At 39.2% G+C, this 22,939-nt stretch overlaps 2 protein-coding genes across 3 annotated transcripts in view; both read right to left on the reverse strand.

The window, feature by feature from the left end:
• The window catches only part of LOC140480197 (nebulette-like), a 32,943-nt gene extending 12,013 nt beyond the window's left edge, over positions 1-20,930 (reverse strand). Inside the window, 8 exon segments of the mRNA XM_072574924.1 lie at positions 727-831; positions 3,922-4,023; positions 16,559-16,669; positions 17,168-17,250; positions 17,253-17,277; positions 18,048-18,152; positions 18,491-18,562; positions 20,925-20,930. Of these exon segments, the coding sequence (XP_072431025.1) occupies positions 727-831; positions 3,922-4,023; positions 16,559-16,669; positions 17,168-17,250; positions 17,253-17,277; positions 18,048-18,152; positions 18,491-18,562; positions 20,925-20,930 (609 nt within the window).
• Positions 1-22,939, reverse strand: part of nebl (nebulette) — a 339,083-nt gene that overhangs the window by 74,961 nt on the left and 241,183 nt on the right. The window lies entirely within an intron of this gene.

Consider the following 22,939-nt stretch of genomic DNA (forward strand, 5'->3'; position numbering starts at 1 on the left):
TCAATGGGCACGGCTGAAACCCTTCAGTGCAAATGATTAAAGCCTTCCCAGCTTTAACACTTTTATAGAAGCACTTCCTGTTGGGCACACACCTTTAAAATGCCTTTGACAAAGCTATTTTCTGTATCCTGGAAGGAGCAAACAACTACGCTGTGAGTAACCTTTTTATTTTCACTGCCTCACAATTAATACATAACTTCTCCTAACAGCATGCATTAGGACAAGTACTTAGAACTACCTACTTTGAAACAATGTACACTCCTAGGCACCACAACATGTTGAATTACTTCAGGTGATGGTGGGAAATGCAAAAATCGAAATTGGTATAATGTGTAGTTTTCCTTTAAACATGCAACTGACCAACTACTTCCAGCTTTGTGTTTTTATTTCCCCATTTCCAAATGCTGCTTCCAAAAATTATTCTCTCAAAATCGTACTGGTATACTAATCTTAGTGACTCGATGTGGTTAAATTTTGATTTATTTTAATTAAGAATGTAACGCAGTATACCCCCGATTATGTTCCAGATACTGATGTGAAGAAAGCTGTTTTAATGCTTACAAAATATTAACTGTAATAGTTATTGCAGATTATGATTTGCACATCCAATAATTAAACCGGGCTTTCACTTTCACTTTAATAAACTTTGATAAATTATGTGGGGGTCATAAAACAGAATCAGTGATTGCTTCTAACAGAAGAATCATTTCAATTTGAAGGACTTACCTGGCTAGTAATTTTGGAAACCTCCTTTACAAGCTCAATATCTGGTCTACCTAAGACAGATGTTTTTCTAGATGCTGCTGCTTTAGCATGGTTTTTATAAGTAATCTGCAAAGATATATAAAGTTCTATAAATAAATCATTTAAGATGTAAATGTAAATTTGCATTTAATTGAAATCTCTTCAGTTGTTTACTTATCTAAAATCAATACTTTATTACATTTAGTCACAACAATATCCTGTTTGCCCACTGATGGAATTGTAGATTATTTAGGATGACATTTCCTTGTCTCTGCCAATGAATGGACATGAATGATTTCTTGCAATGAACTAATTCTGTAACCCTGATAAAGAATTTCCACACAGCATTGAAACTTCAATGTGAACATCCACCATAATATGCTGACCAATCTAATTTTCACATTCAAGTAAAATTGACTTCATGGTGCACTACAGCTTGTGACTATATTATGCTTCACAGATACAACAATTTTCCTAGGATTAGTACAAAAAGCATGTGAGTAGTAACAATCTTTTTTACAGGTTTTCACTTCACTGACATATTGTCACATTAAGACGACAGTCTAGGTGATAAACTATGAGAGAATAAGGCAGCTATGACTTTGGTCCTACGTCTATGAGTTCATGGCTTTATCAATTAAGTAATGAAACTGCAATACTTTAATAATTATACAACTGACTAACAGCTGAAGTCTATTTTCACATTCCACTGGGACTTTATTCCATCATGTTCGCTTCAAGCTGATTATTGATTTTATTACTGCACAAAAAGCATTAAACATTGCAGCTAATTAATATAATGGATTTTTTAAAATCATTATAATAGTAATTCTGAGTAAATTTCATAAACTGTATGTGAAAATTATATTGGATCTAGTTTACTATAATTTCTTTCGTCATTCAGACACACTTAAGTATTTGACTTTGGAAACTAAAACCTCTGAGCGAGATAAAAAGATCAGAATGTGAAAAAAAACTCATTTCTAATAATGTTCGTTTTTTCAAAAGTAGCTTGCCAGCTTGATAGCACTCTTAATTCTGGTTTGTAAGGTTACTGGTTCAAAGTGTCATGTATATAGCTAAGGCAGATGATACTGTGTCATAGTATGAGAATGCCTTGTTGTCCAAAATGCAATTTTGAGGTGAGATTGTAAGCTGAGGACCCCATCTATCTTCACAGATGGATCCAAATTGTGTTTTGGAATCTATCAAGGAGACATAGAGTTTGCATGGTCTCTAGGTCAACAGTTTTTCCCAAACTCACCAAAATAAGTTATTTGGCCATTTGTAACACCTTGCAGTCAACATTTTCTTGTCTGTATAATGGAAACTACACTTCAAAAGCAATATCATGGTTGTTAAGTGCATGTAACATGGCATGCGATATAGATCCAATCTTTTTCTCTTGTTTAATATCTAATGAGTTAATAAATGCTAAACAAAGTACAAAATAAACATTATGGATGACTAAATGATTTGCCTTATAAGTTTGATTGGAATAGGTATCACATTTAATGGCATTATCCTTTCCCAGCAACATTAAGCCCCATTTTATGAACATCACATGATCCATAATCTAGGCTTCCTCTCACTAGAGATATTGATGAAGTTACTGATAACAGATGCACAAATTATCCAGTGGAGAATGCAAAATTCATCTCTCACATATATTACTGCCTTTTTTTTGGAATTTGTGCTCATTTTTAACAAGCAGAAATAAGCCAAATAGAAGATATATACTCATGCCATATTTATAAAGCAGAACGTATTATGTCAAGTTTATTAAAAAAGATGAAATAAGATGTTAAAAAACTAATATAAAACTAATAAAAAATGTTCAAAAAAACTTGATTAAACTTCTTCAATGAAAGTGAGAAATTAGTAATTCTGTAGTTGTCACCATAAACGAGAAAGAGCTTCATCCCTGTCTCTTTCTGATTCCTCATTCTCCTGAATATTGACAATGTCAGATGGCTGAAGGGAGGTTGGGAGTTGTATTCTATGGTCTAAATGTCTGCCTCTGATTGGCCAGCAACTCTCAGCAGGATGGATTTCATCACTGGAGCTCTAAATGTCAAGAAGTTTGAACACTGGCCAAATAATTCACCAAGAGACATTTAATTCAGTTGAGTGTCCCTATAGAAGCAACAAGTGGCCTGGACTGAGAACATTATTATCCCTCCCTCAGCTCTGCTGGTGAGTGATTGCTGCTGTAGTACACTGTTTCTATCAGAGGAGTTTTCCAATGGAGTCTCAGTGCCAATATTACACAAGACGTCACAGTGCAGGTTAAGATGACACTATGCATGTTTCTGATGTTACAGGCCACTGAGAGGCAGGAGGGGTGCTGTGTATGTTAGGCAGCAAAATACCAGGGAGTCACACAGGATTGGCTTCCTGACAATCTGGCTCTATTGCTGCATTTTACCAGTAGTGGAATTGGCAGGAGCTTATCACAACCTAAGGTGAGCTGCCAATGAAAAGCTCCTTTGAACGCCTTTCAACCCCCATCCCCACCTCACAATCTCACTGAACACCTGTATGGGCTCAGGCACGTATATTCTTTTAACCTTATCATAAAATCATAGAATTACATAATCCCTACAACATGGAAAGAAGCTATTTGGCCCATTGATTCTGCACCAACTCTCTGAAAAGCATTCCATGCAGACCTTAATGAAAGCCTTCTGCAAATCCAAATACACCATAAACAGCCATTCAACCTTATTGATGCTGTTAACTGCAGCTCAAAAACAGTAATAAATGAATTTTACAGAGACACAAATGTTATGGACCAAATAAATAATTACGCCAGCAGCTTGGGTCACAATGAAACATTTGGTTATATTTTTATTAATGGAGAAAGATAATGTGCAATCTAAAATTATAGTTAAGTTTTTCTAGGTGCAGCACTTTATAATGCAGGTATCAAAAAAAATAGAATGAGCACAGACAGCACTGAGGTTGGCCATGTGGTAAGCCATCATTGTGGCTAACTGGACCACAGCCTCAGTGCTGTGTCAATGCTGCTTAAAGAAAATCCAGGACAGCACACTAATACACTAAAGTCTTCCTCAATGACAAACTTTTGCAATCAGTTTTCTTTCAGCCACACCCAAACCAAAAAAAAAACATAAGAAAGAAACGTTAAGTACAAGTTCAAAAACAAGTCCTTACATTGCTAACCAGCTTGGCAGTTTGTGTCGCTTTTTTGATGTCTGGCCTGTCGACAATTTGTGTATAACTGTGCATTTGTTGAGCATCTCTCTTGTACAATACCTACTCATAAAAAGAAACTAATTACTCAGTTTACTCCCAACAAAATTTATATTTTTACCTTACAAAAGCTAATGTAAATTGAAACTTAAAAGAACAATGTAGGATGTTACATATATGTGGACCTAATACTCTTGGTACCATTCACACATCACTATGTAGTTCAGTATTATCAGCAGAGGTTCCTGTAAATACGTAAATTTAATCAGCAGAAATAATTAGAGTCATAGAGATGTACAGCATGGAAACAGACCCTTCGTTCCAACCGTCCATGCCGACCAGATATCCCAACCCAATCTCATTCCACCTGCCAGCACCCAGCCCATATCCCTCCAACCCTCCTTGATTGCCAAGTCTTGAAAGCTAAATAGTCTTTACTTATTATATTAAGATGCTGTTACTTCATGGACAAGGCAGAAAAGAACAGAGTAGAAAAGGTCAGAAATGTTCAACATTTTGATGACATCAGCGCAAATCAGAAATCAAGTAACTCATTGGCCAGGATTTTTATAGGACCCCCGGGAACTGGCTGGGAGATGGAGCTGGAAGATGGTGGGGAGAATAAAAAGCAAGTGGGATGATGGGAAGTTGGCACACTTGTTGTTTTCCTCCCACCACTGGGACCAATGGCAAGAAAAGGTATTGGATGGCCACAGATACCGGTACTTTACAGTGGTAGGTGGACACTTCTCCAGTGGGGAAATGAACAGACAGTCCTCTGGCAGATTCAGGGTGAGTGCCTTCTTAATCAGGGGCTCAATGGCTCACAGACCAAGTCCCTCCTCACTTGCCTTACATCCTTTGAGGCTTCCGCCATTGTTGCTGTAGACACTGCAGCAACCTTGCCTTCCCCTGTGCTGTTGGGATGTAAGGGAAGCCAGCTATCTGACTCAATGGCCATTCTAGGGACAGATTCCTGCCCTTTAAGAGCCCTGAGACAAACAGCTAATCACAGGATTGTTACAGCACAGAGGAAGGCTATTTGGTTCTACTGTCTGCTCTGACTCTTCAAATGAGCATCATTAACTAGTGCCAATCTCCTACATTCTCCTCATCCCTTTGCACACTATCATGATTCAAATAATCATCTAATGCCCTTGTGAATGCCTCAATTGAATCTGCCTCCACCACATTCCAGGCAGTGCATTCCAGATTTTAACTGCCCACTGAGTGAAAAAGGTTTCCCTCACCTCATCCTGGCATCTTTTTTGGATTATTTCAAATCTATGCTCTCTTGTTCTTGCTCCTTGCAGACATGGGAACAGTCACAATCTATCTACTCTACCCAGCCCATGCATTATTAACAACCCTCTATCAGATCACCTCTTACCTTCTTCTCTTCAAGGAGAACAATTAAAATTTCTTCAATCTATCCTCATAACTGAGATTTGTCATCCAGAGAACTATTCTTGTAAACCCTTTCTACATCCCCTGAATGCATTCATATCTTTCCACCAAAGTGGAACCAAGACTCATACACAATACTCCAAATGATGTTGAACAAACATCTCATACAAGTTTAAGATCAACTTCTTGCTCTTGTACTCTATGCCCCAATTAATAAAGCTAAGGACACTAAGCTTTTATTAACTGCTCTCTCCACCTCGCCGACCTCCTTCAATGATCTGTTATTACTACTCTTTTTTTTAAATTGAACCCACTATTTTATGTTGTCTTTCAATGTTCTTCCTACCAAAATGCATCACCCGACACTTTTCCCTGCACTGAACATCATCTGCCACCAATCCAGCCACTCCACCAACTTGTCTACATCCATCTGGAGTTCTACACCTCAAAATTCCCCTGCACACCACGATCCAGATCATTAATCTCTACAAGGAAAGTCAAGTGTCTCAGTACTTTTCTCACAGCTCTGGTGAGCGGCATTCTTCCTAATCAACCCACTTTTTTCCACATAACTACAAATTCTATCACAAATAATTGTGTCAAGATTGTCTCTTAATTGCCTGTGCATATGAAATGATGCCCAGGACTCCAAAGACAAACTGTGTCGGTTTTCCTCTGGCTTTCTGGCCAATGAAAGGGGCTACTGTGATTCCATAAAAGTCTTGCTACTATTTCTGGATTTCAGTCTATCAATGTATGATATTCACAAATCAGATTAAGAGTCTCGCACAGTAGTCTTTGCTTATGCGATTATGATCTAATATGATGACTGTGCTAAAGAGTGTCATGTCTGCTAGTACTGCTAACTCATCCGCAAGCTGCAAAAATTCTCATCCACATCAAACTGTGATTTCTTCAGTAGCTTCTATTGTGGCCACATCAGCTACACTGAATATAAACCTCCAACATATCTTCATATTCTAGCTGTCTCTTGTAAGCTCCTATCAGCTATCAGGCCTATCCTCACTGAAATCTGTTATCTTAGGACCACACGTGACAAGAAGACTGTAAAGAGATTGGTTTAATCACAGATTTTTGCCAAGGAAATGAATAGACTTAATAACTATGAAGTCAGTTTCGTAATATTTAATTGGAAGAAAGTTCTTCTCATCCAATGAGGGTTGAAAGATAAATAATCTGATAATTTAAATAAACATTAGAGAGGTTTAGCAAAGTAGTAGTTAGGTAGAACTGATATACCAGCTAGTGCTCGTAAAGCTAAAAAGTCATTCTGCCTATCACACAAATAAGCAATGTGGTATATGAATCTGAGTGCCAGGGTGATGCCAGCTATATAGACAGTATATTCCAACAATTTTGCAGATTGTAGCAATCAGCAAGTTCTTTTGACTTGAAGAGTGTGGTGCTGGAAAAGCACAGCAGGTCAGGCAGCATCCAAGGAGCAGGAAAGTCGACGTTTTGGGCATATGCACTTCATCAGGAATGAAACTGGTGGCCCAACTGGGCTGAGAGATAAATGGGAGGGGGTGGGGTTTGGGGGAAGGCAGCTGGGAATGTGATAGGTAGATGAAGGTGGAGGGGAAAGGTGATCGGTCAGAGAGGATGGTGGAGCAAATAGGTGGGAAGGAAGATGAACAGGTAGGACCATTCAAGAGGGTGATGCTGAGTTGCAAAGTTGGGACTGGGATAAGGTGGGTCGCAGGGAAATGGGGAAACTGGTGAAATCCATGTTGAACCAGTGCAGTTTGAGGGCCCCAAGGCAGAAGATGAGGCATTCTTCCTCCAGGCATTGGATGGTTAGGGTTTGGCAATGGAGGAGCCCCAGGACCTGCATGTCCTTGGCAGAGTGGGACGAGCACTTAAAGTGTTCAGCTACAGGGCGGTGGGGTTGGTTAGTACAGTTGTCCCAGAGATGTTCTCTGAAACGATCCACAAGTTGGTGTCCTGTCTCTGCAATGTAGAAGAGGCCACATCTGGTGCAATGGATACAGTGAATAATGTGTGTGGAAGTACAGGTAAATTTCTGTCAGATGGGGAAGGATCCTTTGGGGCCTTGGACAGAGCCAAGGGCATAGGCTTTTTGTTTTAATACTAACTGTGCTCAAACAGCCTATGCTTGTAAAACTCAGAAGATAATGCTTAATGTTTTGTGTGTTTCCATGACTGGATAGCAATTGCTGAATAATCAAGTGTGACGAGAATTATACTAGTAACAATTCAAGATTATCAGTCAGGCTTGCAATGTAGCTCACTTACACATACTGCTAATTGCATGTAATGACCGGTCCTTTTTAGGAAACAGGAACATGACAAGATTTGCAACTTTTCTGAATTAAGCTGAAGCACAGGGGGACACAGGAAGTCCAAAGCATTTGCTATGGGAACATAGCACCCAGAATTGAGATGTCAGCCAATCAATCAATATTCATTTCCCTACAGTCCAAATTATTGTTTATTTTGAAATTTGACATTTTTGTATCTGACTGAGTGCAAAGTGAAAAAGCTTCAACAATGCATTCTCTTTTCAATAACACCACGCTTTATTCTACAAAATGGGTTCTAGAAATCTGGAAATCTCTCCCAAAATGCAGTGGATGCTAAGCCAAGCAAAATCTTCAACAGTGAAATCAATAGCTTCCTTCACTATGGAAGTTTTATATTAGAACATTCCAGGAAGTCCAACAGGATTAGCTGCATGATGTGAAGAAAGTTCGTAATGCACTGTCTTTCAGATACGTGGGTTCCAAGCTGAGGAAAATTGAATTTGAGTTTGCAGTTCTGTGAAGGTTAGATTTGTATGTTTCAAACATCAGAAAGTCATTTTGAATAGTAAGTTCAAAACAATATTTACAATAAGTCATGTGATTTTAACTAAGCAACCAGCAAGCCACCTGGGAAAATAATTGCAAGGGTGTTTATTGACTTGAGTTTTCTGACCAACACAAAGAGAGAGAAAAGATGCTGTAAACAAATTAATGCAGAGTGAGTAGTTCCATAATAGCAGAGGTATTGCTAGTAGCAGTCTCCAAACAGTCAGGGCTGTGGAGAAGTTCTGAGAATCTTAGAAATCACAGAAGGGGCCAGAAGCAGAAGGTTGTGAAGGTGTCAGAGCGAAAAACATCCTGAAAGGTTATGGAAGTCATGGGTTTTGGGGAATCCATGTTTAGTAATAAAAGTGCCAAGTTTGCATTATATTTAAGAGTCTCAGGGTCTGATCTGCACTACACCAATCTTCTGACATTTTCTCAGATCACCACTGCTGGCACCTTGTGGTGCTTGCCACCTCTATCAGTATGTGGTTTGAGGTGGTTTGCTGCCACAAGTCTTTTGCTTTTACTGTGTTTTGGGCCTAACTGGTGATTAGTGGTAGAGAAGTGTCTACAGAAGAGGCACTATTCATACATAACACAAAGATTTACTACAGGACAACAATAAACGCAACTACATTTAGTCAGGCATAATTAACAGGACCTTAAGGAACTGCTGCAGATATATCCGCTCCCTCTGCAAGCTTCAGCAGAACTCCTTACCTCCACTCACCCAGGCTGGGTGCAACATCAATCCAATCAACAGAGCCAATGTAACATGAGCAATGACCTCTTCAGAGTCATGTCTTATGCAATCAGACAAGGCAAGATAAACTACGGACTATAAATTCTACATAATCAAAATCATTACCTTACCATAAATTCTTCCATAAATCAACTCATGGAATCATGCAAAATATATTTGTTTGTTGACTTTATCTGAATCTTACATGGCGTTCCATTCATTAATAACCAACAAGCTCCACTGCATCTAATAACGCTTTGCCAAAGGGTATGTCCATTTGCTCTTTTCTATCCTCCCCAGCTCCAGGAAGCAGCCACCATGTCCATTTGGATATACCTCAAGTGTACAGTCACGGAGTCATAGAGATGTACAGCATGGAAACAGACCCTTCAGTCCAACTCATCCATGCTGACCAGATATCTAACCTAATCTAGTCCCATTTGCCAGCACTTGGCCCATATCCCTGTAAACCCTTTCTATTCATATATCCATCCAGATGACTTTTAAATGTTGTAATTGTACCAGCCTCCACCATTTCCTCTGGCAGCTCATTCCATACCCGTACCACCCTTTGTGTGAAAAGGTTGCCCCTTAGGTCTCTTTTATATCTTTCCCCTCTCACCCTAAACCTATGCCCTCTAGTTCTGGACTCTCCCACCCCAGGAAAAAGACCTTGTCTGTTTATCCTATCCATGCCTTTCATGATTTTATAAACCTCTATAAGGTCACCCCTCAGCCTCTGACACTCCGCAGAAAAGCCACAGCCTGTTCAGCCCCTCCCTATAGCTCAAATCCGCCAGCCCTGGCAACATCCTTGTAAATCCTTTCTGAATCCTTTCACAATATCCTTTCAATAGGAAGGAGACCAGATTTACACCCAATATTCCAAAAATGGCCTAACCAATGTCAAGTACAGCCACAACATGACCACCCAACTCCTGTACTCATTACTCTGACCAATAAAAGAAAGCATACCAAACTCCTTCTTCACTACCCTGCAACTCTACTTTCAAGGAGCTATGAACCATCACTCCAAGGTCTCTTTGTTCAGCAACACTCCCCGGACCTTACCATTAAGTATATAGACTTGCTTTTCTAAAATGCAACATTTATCTAAATTAAACTCCATCTGCCATTTCTCAGAGCATCGATCCATCTGATCAAGATCCCATATTATACGCTGATGTAACCTTCTTCGCTGTCCAAAACAACTTCCAATTTTGGTGTAATCTGCAAACTTACTAACTATTCCTCCTATGTTTATATCTAAATTTATATTTATGATGAAAAGTAGTGGACCCAGCACCGATCCTTGTGGTACACCACTGCTCACTGAGATCTAACTTTACTAACCAGTCTCCCATGGGGAACCTCGTCAAATGTCTTACTGAAGTCCATATAGATTACATTCACCGCTCTGCCCTCATCAATCCTCTTTGTTACTTCTTCAAAAAACTCAATCAAGTTAGTGAACCATGACTTCCCATTCACAAAGCCATGTTGACTATCCCTAATCAGTCCTTGCCTTTCCAAATACATGTAAATCCTGTCCCTCAGGATTCCCTCCAACAACATGCCCACCACTGATGTCAAGCTCACCGGTCTATAGCTCCCTGGCTTTTCCTTACCACCTTGCTTAAATAGTGGCACCACGTTTGGCTACCTCCAGTTTTCCGGCACCTCACTTTTAACTATCGATGATACAAATATCTTTGCAAGGGGCCCAGCAATCACTTCCCTAACTTTCTATAGAGTTCTAGGGTACATCTGTTCAGGTGCTGGGGATTTATCCACTCTTACGCATTTCAAGACATCCAGCACCTCCTGCTCTGTAATATGGACACTTTTCAAGATGTCACCTTCTATTTTCCAATGGTGCTCATGTTTGCTGAAGACATTGATGCTGACCTTGTGAAAACTAGCTGAAAGTTCATTTCATTAACACAAAAAGCTGAAGTGGCAAACAGTTCAAGATAAACAAAAGACTTTGTGCTATTCTATTAACAGTGACACCTATATTAAAGAACACATTTGTCATCTTAAACAATGCTTGCTAGGATTGTTTCCTGTCAATGTGAAGACAGGAAAAACAACGTGCCACTGCTGCATTATTTGAAAAGTCAGTCATTAGCTGCAAGGTGTTTTGAAAAATTCCAGATGATAATGAACATGAATAACGTTGCTCCTCCCTCTCTTGAATTTAGTCCTGATCCATCTCCAAATAATTATTTACAAATAAAAACGCACACATTTCGTGGAATCTTTACATCTTGCACTCATCAAGACAATCTGCAAGAATTCCTTTACAATGATATTCTTGTCAATTGTCTGAATGAGTGCAAAACAAAACATTTTAACATAAATGTGGCTTTTTCATCAATTCTCAAGTTCTGTACTACCGAATAATGAGAATTACTTAGAAATGCATATGAAACTTCCAAAATCTTTCCAAGTATGAAATAGTCATAGACTGAGTTCTCCTGTGGATTATGGGAACCACACATCAGGGCCATGTGCATATCCTAAGTTTGTGGGGTTCGGTAACATGCTCATTGATTTTTAATTTTACTGTCAATTAGTCAGCTGCCTCTGTCTTCCCTGCATAATTAGAGATGATATGTAGTACATGGATGCAGAACCAGAGGGACAGTAAACAGCACCACTCGGAAAAGCAAAGGCATTGTACAACAGTCAGAAAGCAGGCACCAGAGATTAAAGGCCCTCATCTAAAGGTCAAAATTACATCAATAGCCTGAATCTTCTCAGAGATTGGTATGGAAGGGAAACAGTTACGACAACAGATATAGGTTGCAATCTTTCTGATCATGAAAACTCAAATCTTCAAAATCATATTTTTGTGCTCTAATCACCAAGTGTGAGGCCATTTTTGTTACATTGCCAGGTTCCCAAGACAGTGGGAGGCCTGTGTGCTGTAAAAGTTTCACTGCCCTATCAGAATATGTGTTAATTGTCCCTTCAGTTGCCTAACTTGACCACCAGCAAAAACCACTGATTCTGGAAGCTCCCCTCAAAGCAAATCGACACAGGCAGGGACATATTGGGATTTCATCACATTGCAGTAAATTCTAAAGTTCCAAGTCAATACCAACCTATGGCCACAGCTCCTGAAGATGTCTCTACAAGGCTGGCAAATATCAAGCCTATATTCCTTTGAATATGCCCGTGTGCATGTTAAAGAAAGGATTTTTTTTATCTAGCCATTGTGAAAATAGAAAAGACTTGTATGACTCAGGGATCACACTCATAAGAATGCAAGAAATCAGTAAAGGAGTAGGCCATCTGGCTCTTCAAGCTTGTTCTCTTACTCAACAGGATCATAACTGATCTATCACCATGTCACCTTTCCACACTATTCCTATACCACCTTGCATCCAAATATACAGTGATTTGTTCTCAATGACTAAGTATCCACTGCTCTCTGTGGTAAAGAATTCGAGGTGCATAATCCTCAGATATATGAAATTTCCTCTCATCTCAGTCCTGAATGGCTGACCCTTACTGCAAGACTGGAACTCCAAGTTTTAGATTCAACATCATTTAGTTTGTAAAGAACCTGAAGAGGTCCACGGGCTGAGCTTTGCTGGCCCATTGGAGATGGACTACAGGAGAACAGAGTAGCTCCCCATGGCAACAGCACTGCTGGTGCACAATGGCCATCTCCTCATTCCCTGCCAAGCTTCGGGACCTACCTTTTAGCTTGGGCAGTTGTTGGAGGATGGACACTGTCCTGCAGAGGTATCATGACCGCAATTTGGTGTCCCAGGAAAACATGTTCAATTCACTTTCTGCCCTACAGGTTGGATCTGAATTCTTCCAGAAATTTTAGTTCTATGTCTTTCAGTTAGATTACTTCAGATTCTTCTAAACTCCCAGAGTACAGGCCTTTCTTACAAAATTACTCTTCATAGAGTAATCCCCTTGTTTGGGTTGGGTTCCAATCATGTGTAAATGTCTTTCCTCATCTATCATAATCATGTTGCCTCTACCATGAGGCACACAAACTACTAGTAGATATTTTAGATTCAATTTAATAGAAACCTTGTGGGGATCTATCCTCATCCCAGGAACGAACCTAGTGAATCTCTGCTGCACTTCCTCTGATCTAAGCATATCTGTCCTTGGGTAAAGGGGCCAAACAACACTCAGTTCTCCAGTTGATTAGTGCCCAGTCTAATCATAGTGCAACTTCTCACAATCCATCTCCTTGTCTAAATGCAATATAGCATGTGCCTTTTCTTAATTGGCTCGTGAGATGTGGGCCAGCATTTCTTGCCCATCCCTGGTTGCCCTGGAGAAGGTGATAGTGATCTGCCTTCTTGAAGCGCTGCAGTCCATTTGCTGTAGATAGACCTACAAAGCCATTCTACAGGGAGTTCTAGGAATGTGACCAAACCTAATTTCTTGCTGTACCTCTATGTTAACCTTTTACAATTTATTTACAAGATCATCATTTTCCCTCTAAAATCACTTATTTACCAGTATCTCGGCAATCTGAAAACATTCCGATTTATTTTGTCTACAAAATGAATAATTTGGCACACTGTATTCCATCTGGCCTTTCATATTTAAGTCAGTCTGTTTAGGTGTTAGTATGCAATCAAATCTGATACTTCTATGCTCTGCTGAAAACATAACTCGTTGCCTATGATTTTATCCTTTGGATTAGATTTTAAGTTGAAACCAGTTTAATTGTTCTGTTTCTTCTGGTCATCACTGATAATCCTATCAAATAACCTAATGGAAGAGGGAATGTTTCATCGACAATCAACAGACTTATTTATTTACTGAAGACTATTTCTGGCAACTTACTACATCCAAATTCTCCATTACATGTCTATGTTTTGGAATGTTTCAAACATGCAGTCAGTTCAAACCACTCTTTTTACTTCTATAAGTAAAATGTTGAGGGCAGCACAGTGGCTCAATGGTTAGCACTGTTGTGTCACACACCAGGAGTCTGCACGTTCGCCCCATGCCTCTGTGGGTTTCCTCTGGCTGCTCCAGTTTCCTCCCACAGACCAAAGATGTGAAGGTTTCATGGATTGGCCATGCTAAATTGCCCAACGTCCAGGTATATGCAGGGTAGGTGGATTAGCCATGGGAAATGTAGGATTACAGGAGTAGGGTAGGAAGTTGGGTCTGGGTGGGATGCTCTTCAGAGGGCCAGTGCAGACTATCAGGATTAGAGTCATAGAGATGTATAACATGGAAACAGACCCTTCGGTTCAACTTGTCCATGCCGAAAAGATATCTCAACCCAATCTAGTTCCACCTGCCAGCACCCGGCCCATATCCCTCCAAACCCTTCCTATTCATATACCTATCCAGATTCCTTTTAAATGCTGCAATTGTACCAGCCTCCACCACATCCTCTGGCAGCTCATCCCATACACGCACCACCCTCTGCATGAAAACGCTGCCTCTTAGGTCTCTTTTATATCTTTCCCCTCTCACCCCAAACCTAGGCCCTCTAGTTCTGGACTTACCCACCACAGGGAAAAGACTTTGTCTGTTTATCCTATCCATGCCCTCATGATTTTATAAACTTCTATAAGGTCACCTGTCAGCTTCCGACACTCCAGGGAAAACAGCCCCAGCCTGTTCAACCTCTCCCCATAGCTCAAATCCTCCAACCCTGGCAACATCCTTGTAGATCTTTTCTGAACCCTTTCAAGTTTCACAACATCCTTCTGATAGGAAGGAGATCAGAAGTGCATGCAATATTCCAACAGTGGCCTAACCAATGTCCTGTACAACCACAACGTGACCTCCCAACTCCTGTACTCAATACTCTGACTAATAAAGGAAAGCATACCAAACGCTTTCTTCACTATCCTATCTACCTGCGACTCTACTTTCAAGGAGCTATGAACCTGTACTCCAAGGTCTCTTTGTTCAGCAACACTCCCTAGGACCTTACCATTAGGTCTATAAGTCCTGCTAAGATTTGCTTTCCCAAAATGCAGCACCACACAATTATCTAAATTAAACTCCATCTGCAACTTCTCAGCCCATTGGCCCATCTGATCAAGATCCCGTTGTCATCTGAGGTAACCCTCTTCACTGTCCACTACACCTCCAATTTTGGTGTCATCTGCAAACTTACTAACTGTACCTCTTATGCTCACATCCAAATCATTTATATAAATGATGAAAAGTAGCGGACCCAACACCAATCTTTGTGGCACTCCACTGGTCACAGGCCTCCAGTCTGAAAAGCAACCCTCCACCAGCACCCTCTGTCTTCTACCTTTCAGCCAGTTCTGTATCCAAATGGCTGGTTCTCCCTGTATTCCATCAGATCTAACCTTGCTAACCAGTCTCTCATAGGGAACCTTGTCGAACGCCTTACTGAAGTCCATTTGGATCACATCTACCACTCTGCCCTCATCAATCCTCTTTTTTTATTTCTTCAAAAAGCTCAATCAAGTTTGTGAGACATGATTTCCCCTGCACAAAACCATGCTGACTATCCCTAATCAGTCTTTGCCTTTCCAAGTACATGTACATCCTGTCCCTTAGGATTCTCCCCAACAAATTGTCCACCACTGACATCAGGCTCACTGCTCTATAGTTCCCTGGCTTGTCCTTACCACCCTTCTTAAACAGTAGCACCACATTAGCCAACCTCCAATCATCTGGCACCTCACCTGTGACTATCAATGATACAAGTATCTCAGCAAGCGGCCCAGCAATCACTTCGCTAACTTCCCACAGAGTTCTAGGGTACACCTAATTAGGTCCTGGAGATTTCTCCACTTTTATGCTTTTCAAGACATCCAGCACTTCCTCCTCTGTAATATGGTCATTTTTCAAGATGTCGCCATCTATTTCCTTACATTCTTGATCTTCCATGTCCTTTTCCACAGTAAACACTCTTGCAAAATACTCGTTTAGTGTCTGGCCCATCTTCTGCGGCTCCACACAAAGGCTGCCTTGTTGATTTTAGAGGGTCCTTATTCTCCCCCTAGCTACACTTTTGTCCTTAATATATTTGTAAAAACCCTTTTGATTCTCCTTAACTCTATTTGCCAAAGCCTTTTTTTGCACTCGTGATTTCCCTGATGTATAATCCTACTGCTTTTATACTCTTCTAAGGATTCACTCAATCTGTCCTGTCTATACCTGACATATGCTTCCTTCGTTTTCTTAAACAATCCCTCAATTTCTTTGGTCATCCAGCATTCCCTATTACCTACCAGCCTTGCCTTTCACCCTGACAGGAATATACTTTCTCTGGACTCTCGTGATCTCATTTCTGAAGGCTTCCCATTTTCCAGCCGTCCCTTTACCTGCGAACTTTTGCCCCCAATCAGCTTTTGAAAATTCTTGCCTAATACCGTCAAAATTGCCCTTTCTCCAATTTAGAACTTTAACTTTTAGATCTGGTCTATCCTTTCCCATCACTATTTTAAAACTAATAGAATTTTGGTTGCTGGCCCCAAAGTGCTCCCCTACTGACACCTCAGTCACCTGACCTGCCTTATTTCCCAAGAGTAGGTTAAGTAGACTGTAACTTAACTTGTTTATCAAAACGCAATTCTTCTGTCAAAGTATTACTTGAACGTATATATGAACAAAATGCAGACCCACTCACACCACTTTGATGTTTACTGACTTCCATTGCATATTTAACATTCGGTGGTTCTTTCATGATAGAATAGTGTGATTTTCCTTTCTCTGCATCATATTTCTGCTTATATTGTTTCTAATAAGAAAAAAAATACACATTAGTAGAATCTAAACAGGGATAAAAATAACACACTAAATGTTAATATCTTTTAAAAACTCCCCTTTTTCCCCATTTTGGATTGCAGACATTTTAAATCATATTCAGTTTCTCACAATGTTATAATTTATTTTGATGGAGTAAAATAATGAAAAAAATTGGGACACAAAATGATAAAATTACACCACAACTTGAATGGATGTAATATTGAATAATCCTCAAAAACAGGGAGGGGTTGTGGTAAGTGATTGAAAGCTCTTAGTTCTTTCTGATACAAGTGGCACAATGTGAACTTACTGCACTTAATGTGAATCTAAGAATTAAATTACTGACAGCAAGCCCTTCAGCTAAAGATATTCACAATGCTGAGTATAGTATTAATATTGCACACTTGGTGCCATCTCAACTCGCTCCTTATATTGCACGCAGAACTTATTTGGCATAATATGTTAGTAACAACAGACTACACCATTATACCTCATTCTGAATCTGTGAAACTTCTTTCGCAAACACAGTATCTATGGTGGCTGGCATCTGCACGTACAAGCACTTAGAACTTTTTTTTTCACAACTTCTTTGTACTTAGTCTGAAATTAGAGAACAGTTTATTACAGTCAAATACTTTTGCCAGGATTAATAGATGTTCATGAAATTAATTCTTGTAACATTGTATAAATTGCCGAATTTTATCTTTTTCAAAATTTCCTACATCAAGTAATTTTCACAAAATATTAACAAGAAGAAACTCTTTGGGTTTATTAATTAGAGTTAAATCACTTATTTTTCATAAAACTAAATGGTTCATCTGGTTACTAAACTCTTATTTTTGAAACAAATCAGTTATGCTTCTTCTGCTCTACGGTTATTTCTGAATGGTTTTTCTCATGACTGAACATTTCATTTATTATAAAATGATAGAATACTTATTTTACCATTGACCAATTATGGATGATATGCTACAGGTTTACAGAATTCTTTGTTTCAAACAGTTTATTCTCCAATGTTTGCCCCAGACCAGTTAGAAGTTTGACCTTCCTGCTTAAGGGCTGAGGGAAACATTGCTGGGTTTGGAACAGAGAAGGAAGAGCTTGTTAACTGCCTTGAGGCAGACTACAGCCAACGGTTTGATGGGAAAGTGTCAAAAATAAAACGTTATTGATGCTGACCAGCCACATGCAATTGATTCCCTTTTTTAACCCACAAATTCCATAGACCAACATGTTAGGATTATGTTTTGCAGATTTTCAACCCATAATATTTACCCATTTGTCCTAATATGGTATAAGTTAATTAAAGTAGCTTAACAACACAGACAATAATCTTGCACCTATTAAAAGTAAACTTCTTTACAATTTACCTGAGAAACAAGGAAAGATGCATTTTTCAAACACTGCTGTTCAGGTGTATCGGACACAAAAGTATTCTTTCCTTTTGACTTTACATATTCTTCTTTGTATTTAATCTTAAAAAGAAAGTCAATGTCACTAACAAAAACTGAAAACCACTCACTCAGTAACTTGTAAGCAAACTTATACTTCCACTTTAACAAATGCACTGTTCCATTTAACCATGCAAGTCATTCAATTTATTACATTCCACTAGTATTGAAACTGCTGAGACTTTAAGAAAATGGTGAACATGATAAAGAAAGTTTAAAACAGTCCAAATAATTTAACACCAATCAACTGAGCACATCATTGACACAACATGCAAAGTGAGAACCTACAACTTCCTTGTGGGTTTTAAGGAGTATTGATCATGTGAAATTCATCAAGATAATGTTTCAACATAAGTACTTACATCGCTTATCCGATCACGACATTTCTGGGCAAACTCAATACTCCTGTCTTTCACAATGGGTTTATACAGACTCTGAGAAGAAAAACCAACATTACTAGAATATCTTTTCATTAAAAGTTACTGATATATAACAGAGCAAGTGTGAAATTTTAACCTCTTCCAGTACTTCTTCTCCATCTCCTTTGCTGTTATTATGGACCCTCATTATTTTTAACAAATTAAAAAGTCTCTCAGCAAATTTTTCAGGAGCTGCAACCACTTTGCAGTAGCTTATTGTAACATCCACTGTGAAGAATACAGTTTAAGACCACATCCTAATTTAGCAAGCACTTGATTGTCTCTATCTCAAGAATTCAACGGGATGAATACAAAAACTTCACAGATGGCCCAGTGGCCAATTGTCCTTTGAAGCTAATAATTTTTAAAAGATAAAAAATTATTTTTAGACCCAACATTAACTAAATTCTTAACTCATACAAGCATAGTTTATGTTGAGGAAATCTGAATAGTTTAAATTCACTCCTAGCTGAGTATTTTGCAGTCAGAATGACTATGAAGGAATTTTGTTACCCAGGAATATGTGTCGTACATCTGTGCTCTGTTTAATCATTTGGTGATGTTGAATGTCCTATCCATATTAAATGGGAGCAGAATACCCAGCTTGCATACCAATAATAAATATTTTATAGTCGCTAGAGATCTTGCATGGTAGGCAACAAATGTGCCTTTATTTAACCATATGCAACAGTACAATTTGATGAGAAGAACAGACGCAATGGGATGATGTGCCTCTTTCTATGTTCTTAAACTCTGATACTGTGGTAGCTGAGTTGGTAACACTCAACCTCTGAGTTACACCATCCTGGGTTCAAGACTTATCTAAAAGAATCTTCAGTGTGATATTTAGAGGGGGCTGTACTGAGATCCCTTTGGCGTGAAACAACAAACAGATGCCCCATCAGCCTTATAAAATCATATATTACAGAAGATGTCTTTGGTCCATCAAATCTATATCACAAAGAAAACTTACTACCTACACTAGTCCCACTGTCCCATACTACGCCCATAGCTTTGAATGTTATGGTATTTCAATTGCTCGAGTACGTTTTTTTAACGGTTGTGAAATTTCCGGCTTCAACAGCTCCCTGAGGCAGTGGATTCCAGGCCTGACCATCCTCTGGGTGAAAAGGAATTTCAAATCCCCTTTAAGCCTCCTACCTTTCACTTTAAAACTATGCCCCCGTGTTACTGACCCTTCAGCAAAGGGGAACAGCTGCTTTCTATCCACCTGTCCATGCCCTTCATAATCTTAAACAACTCTATCAGGTCCCTCCTCAACCTTCTCTGCTCTAAAGGAAACAACTCAAGCTTATCCAGCTTATCTTATCATAATGAAAAGCTCCATCCCAGGCAACATCCTGGGGAGTCTCCTCTGCGCCCCCTACAGCACAATTACATCCTTCCTACAGTACAGAGACCAGACTGCACACAGTACTCCAGCTGTGGCCTAACCATAGTTCTGTACAGGTCCAACATGAGCTCCCTATTCTTAAAATATATGCCATAACTGATAAAGGCAGATATCTTGTATGCTTTTTTAACCACCCTATTAACCTGTCCTGCCAGTGGGATTGGAGGACAAGCACCCAAGATCCTGCTGCTCCTCTGAGTTACATACTGTTTACCATTCATTAAGTACTCATTTTTCTTGTTCCTTCATGCAAAGTTTATCACCTCATATTCCAGTACAAGATCCCATGGCAGGAATTTGAAATAGAGTAGGAGGGTTAACCTCAGTGTTCTGGTAAGTATTTATGCCTCAATTAATATCACAAGAAACATGATTATCTCATCAAGGTCACACTGTTTGTGGGAGTTCACTGTGTGCATATTGGAAGCAGCGTTTCCTGCAATACAATAGTGACCACATTTCAAAAAAGAATTCATTGATGTAAAGCACTTGGCGATAGCAATGGTCATAAAAACCACTACATAAATGCAAGTTGTTGTTCTTCCGTTTCAAAATTTAAGCTGTCCTACTTGATTCTAACAGACCAAAATATATATAGTCCTCCCCAAAGTGCCACTAAATGTTAATAAATATCACAGGATCATAGGAACAGGAGTAGACTATTCAGTAAGACGAGCCAGCTCTGCCATTCAACACGATAACAGCAAATCAAACACTTCTACCTTTTTAAATCGGAGTAAAACATTTTACCCACCTCCTCCCCATTACCTTGTGTGCCACTGCTAATCAGAATTCAGTCAATGGCTGCCTTAAATATTCTCAAAGACTGAGCTTCTACAGCCTTCTATGGTACAGAATTTCAAAGGTTCAAATATTTGTCTTTCTCTCAGGCTAAATAGTATCCCTTTTATTGTTAAACTGTGCCTCCTGGTTCTCGACTCTCCAACCATGGAAACATCTTACCTGCATCAGCCCTGTGTGTCCTTGCAGGTATATTGTCAATTCCAATGAGATCAGTTCTCATTCTTCAAAATTCTAGAGAATACAGGCCCATTTTGCCCAATCTCTCCTGTTAATCAAATCAATTCATCCATGGAACATGTCTGGTGAACCTGCATTGCACTCCCTCTATGACAATAACTTTCCTGAGGGAATGAAACCAAGTCGACACACACTACTCCAGGTGCAGTATAACCAAGTTCTTATACAATTGAAGCAAGGTATAATTACGCCTGTACTCAATACTTTTTACAATAAAGGCTAACATTCCTTTAGCCTTTCAAAAAGCTTGATTCACCTAATGCTACCCTTCAGTGACTGATGGACAAGGATATCAAGGTCCCTTTCCTGTACATTACCTCATGTCCCATGTGCTTTAATTTTTTTAATCAACCTCTTGCAAAGGATTTTTTCAAGATCCTTCTGAAAATCAATGTATACTACTTCCATCAGCATTTCTTTGTAAATTTTATTTGTAACATATTCAAAAAGACAAGTTTGCCTCACAATTTCAAGCCGATTCTGCCCAATCAGATCATTATCATCAAGTAGAAAGTGAGGACTGCAGATGCTGGAGATCAGAGCTGAAAATGTGTTGCTGGAAAAGCACAGCAGGTCAGGCAGCATCCAAGGAGCAGGAGAATCAACACTTCGGGCATGAGGCCTTCTTCAGGAATTCCTGAAGAAGGGCTCATGCCCGAAACGTCGATTCTCCTGCTCCTTGGATGCTGCCTGACCTGCTGCGCTTTTCCAGCAACACATTTTCAGCATTATCATCAAGTGTCCGTTTATCCCAAACTTTATAATGTATTCTTGCATTTTCCGTAACACTGATGTAAGGCTGAAAGGACTGTCATTCACTGTTTTCACTTTCATTCCCTTCTTAAATAATAGGGTGACATTTGCTAATTTCTAATTCACAGGAATCATTCCCAATATCTGTGCATTTTTGAAGATAATCATCAATGCATCTAACCATCACTAAAGCCACCGTCTTAAATACTCTAGAATGAAGACGGTCAGACCTGGAGATTCAGTAACTTTCAGCCCCATTTATTTCTCAATTGCTGCCTTCTTATTAATGTTAACTTCCTTCAGCTCTTCAGTCTCCCTAGTTACTTGGACCTCCGGTACTGGGAGATTTCTTGTATTTTGCTCATTAAAACAACACAAAGTAATAATTTAGCTTCTTTGAATTTATTTCCCATTATAAATTCTCTCAACTCTTCATGCAACAGACCAATATTAGTTTTAGCTGACCATTTTCTTTGAACTGCCTATTGAAGCTTTTATGGTCCATTTTTATGTTCTTGCTAGATTTCATTCTTAGTCTTTTCTCCCTTAGCTGATGAGTTTCTTGGTCCTCCTTTGCTGTATTCTTTTAACCTCCCAGTCCTCAGAATTACTGCATTTCCTGGTAACCATATAGGACTTTTCTTTTAATCATATGCAATCTTTAACTTTCATTGACAGCCATAGTTTACTGACTTGTTAAATCAATTTTTGTAAGATGAAAAAATTTATAGTTGTTGTCAGTCATGTACTAGTTATTAAAAGACTGTCCTTTACCGATATATGTTATTTTCTCAGATCACCTCAGTCTATTTGTGCCTCATGCAGCATTCCCACTAATTTTTTTTAAACTAACTGTGCAGGCCTCCATGCAAGCAATTCTGGAAACAGAAGTCAATGCTGTGAGCAGCACCCTGATACTGATCAATGTGTGTAAAAACCTTGCAGTAGCCACAAGCACAGCTGAGAGGGAACATTACCCTCGTGCCTTCATAATTTCCCTTAGTCATATTTAACACCCTTGTTTCAGATTGATCTACCTCACTTTCAAACATAAGGGTGAAATCCTATCTTATTATAGCCAATCAACCTAGCCAGTTATGTTATATAAATTACATAATGCATGTCTTCTCATTGGCTCCTGAACATACTGCTCTAGAAATTCATCCCTAATACACTCTAGAAAT

This window comes from Chiloscyllium punctatum, chromosome 8 (genome assembly GCF_047496795.1).
Source record: "Chiloscyllium punctatum isolate Juve2018m chromosome 8, sChiPun1.3, whole genome shotgun sequence".
In the NCBI taxonomy this organism is placed as follows: domain Eukaryota; kingdom Metazoa; phylum Chordata; class Chondrichthyes; order Orectolobiformes; family Hemiscylliidae; genus Chiloscyllium; species Chiloscyllium punctatum.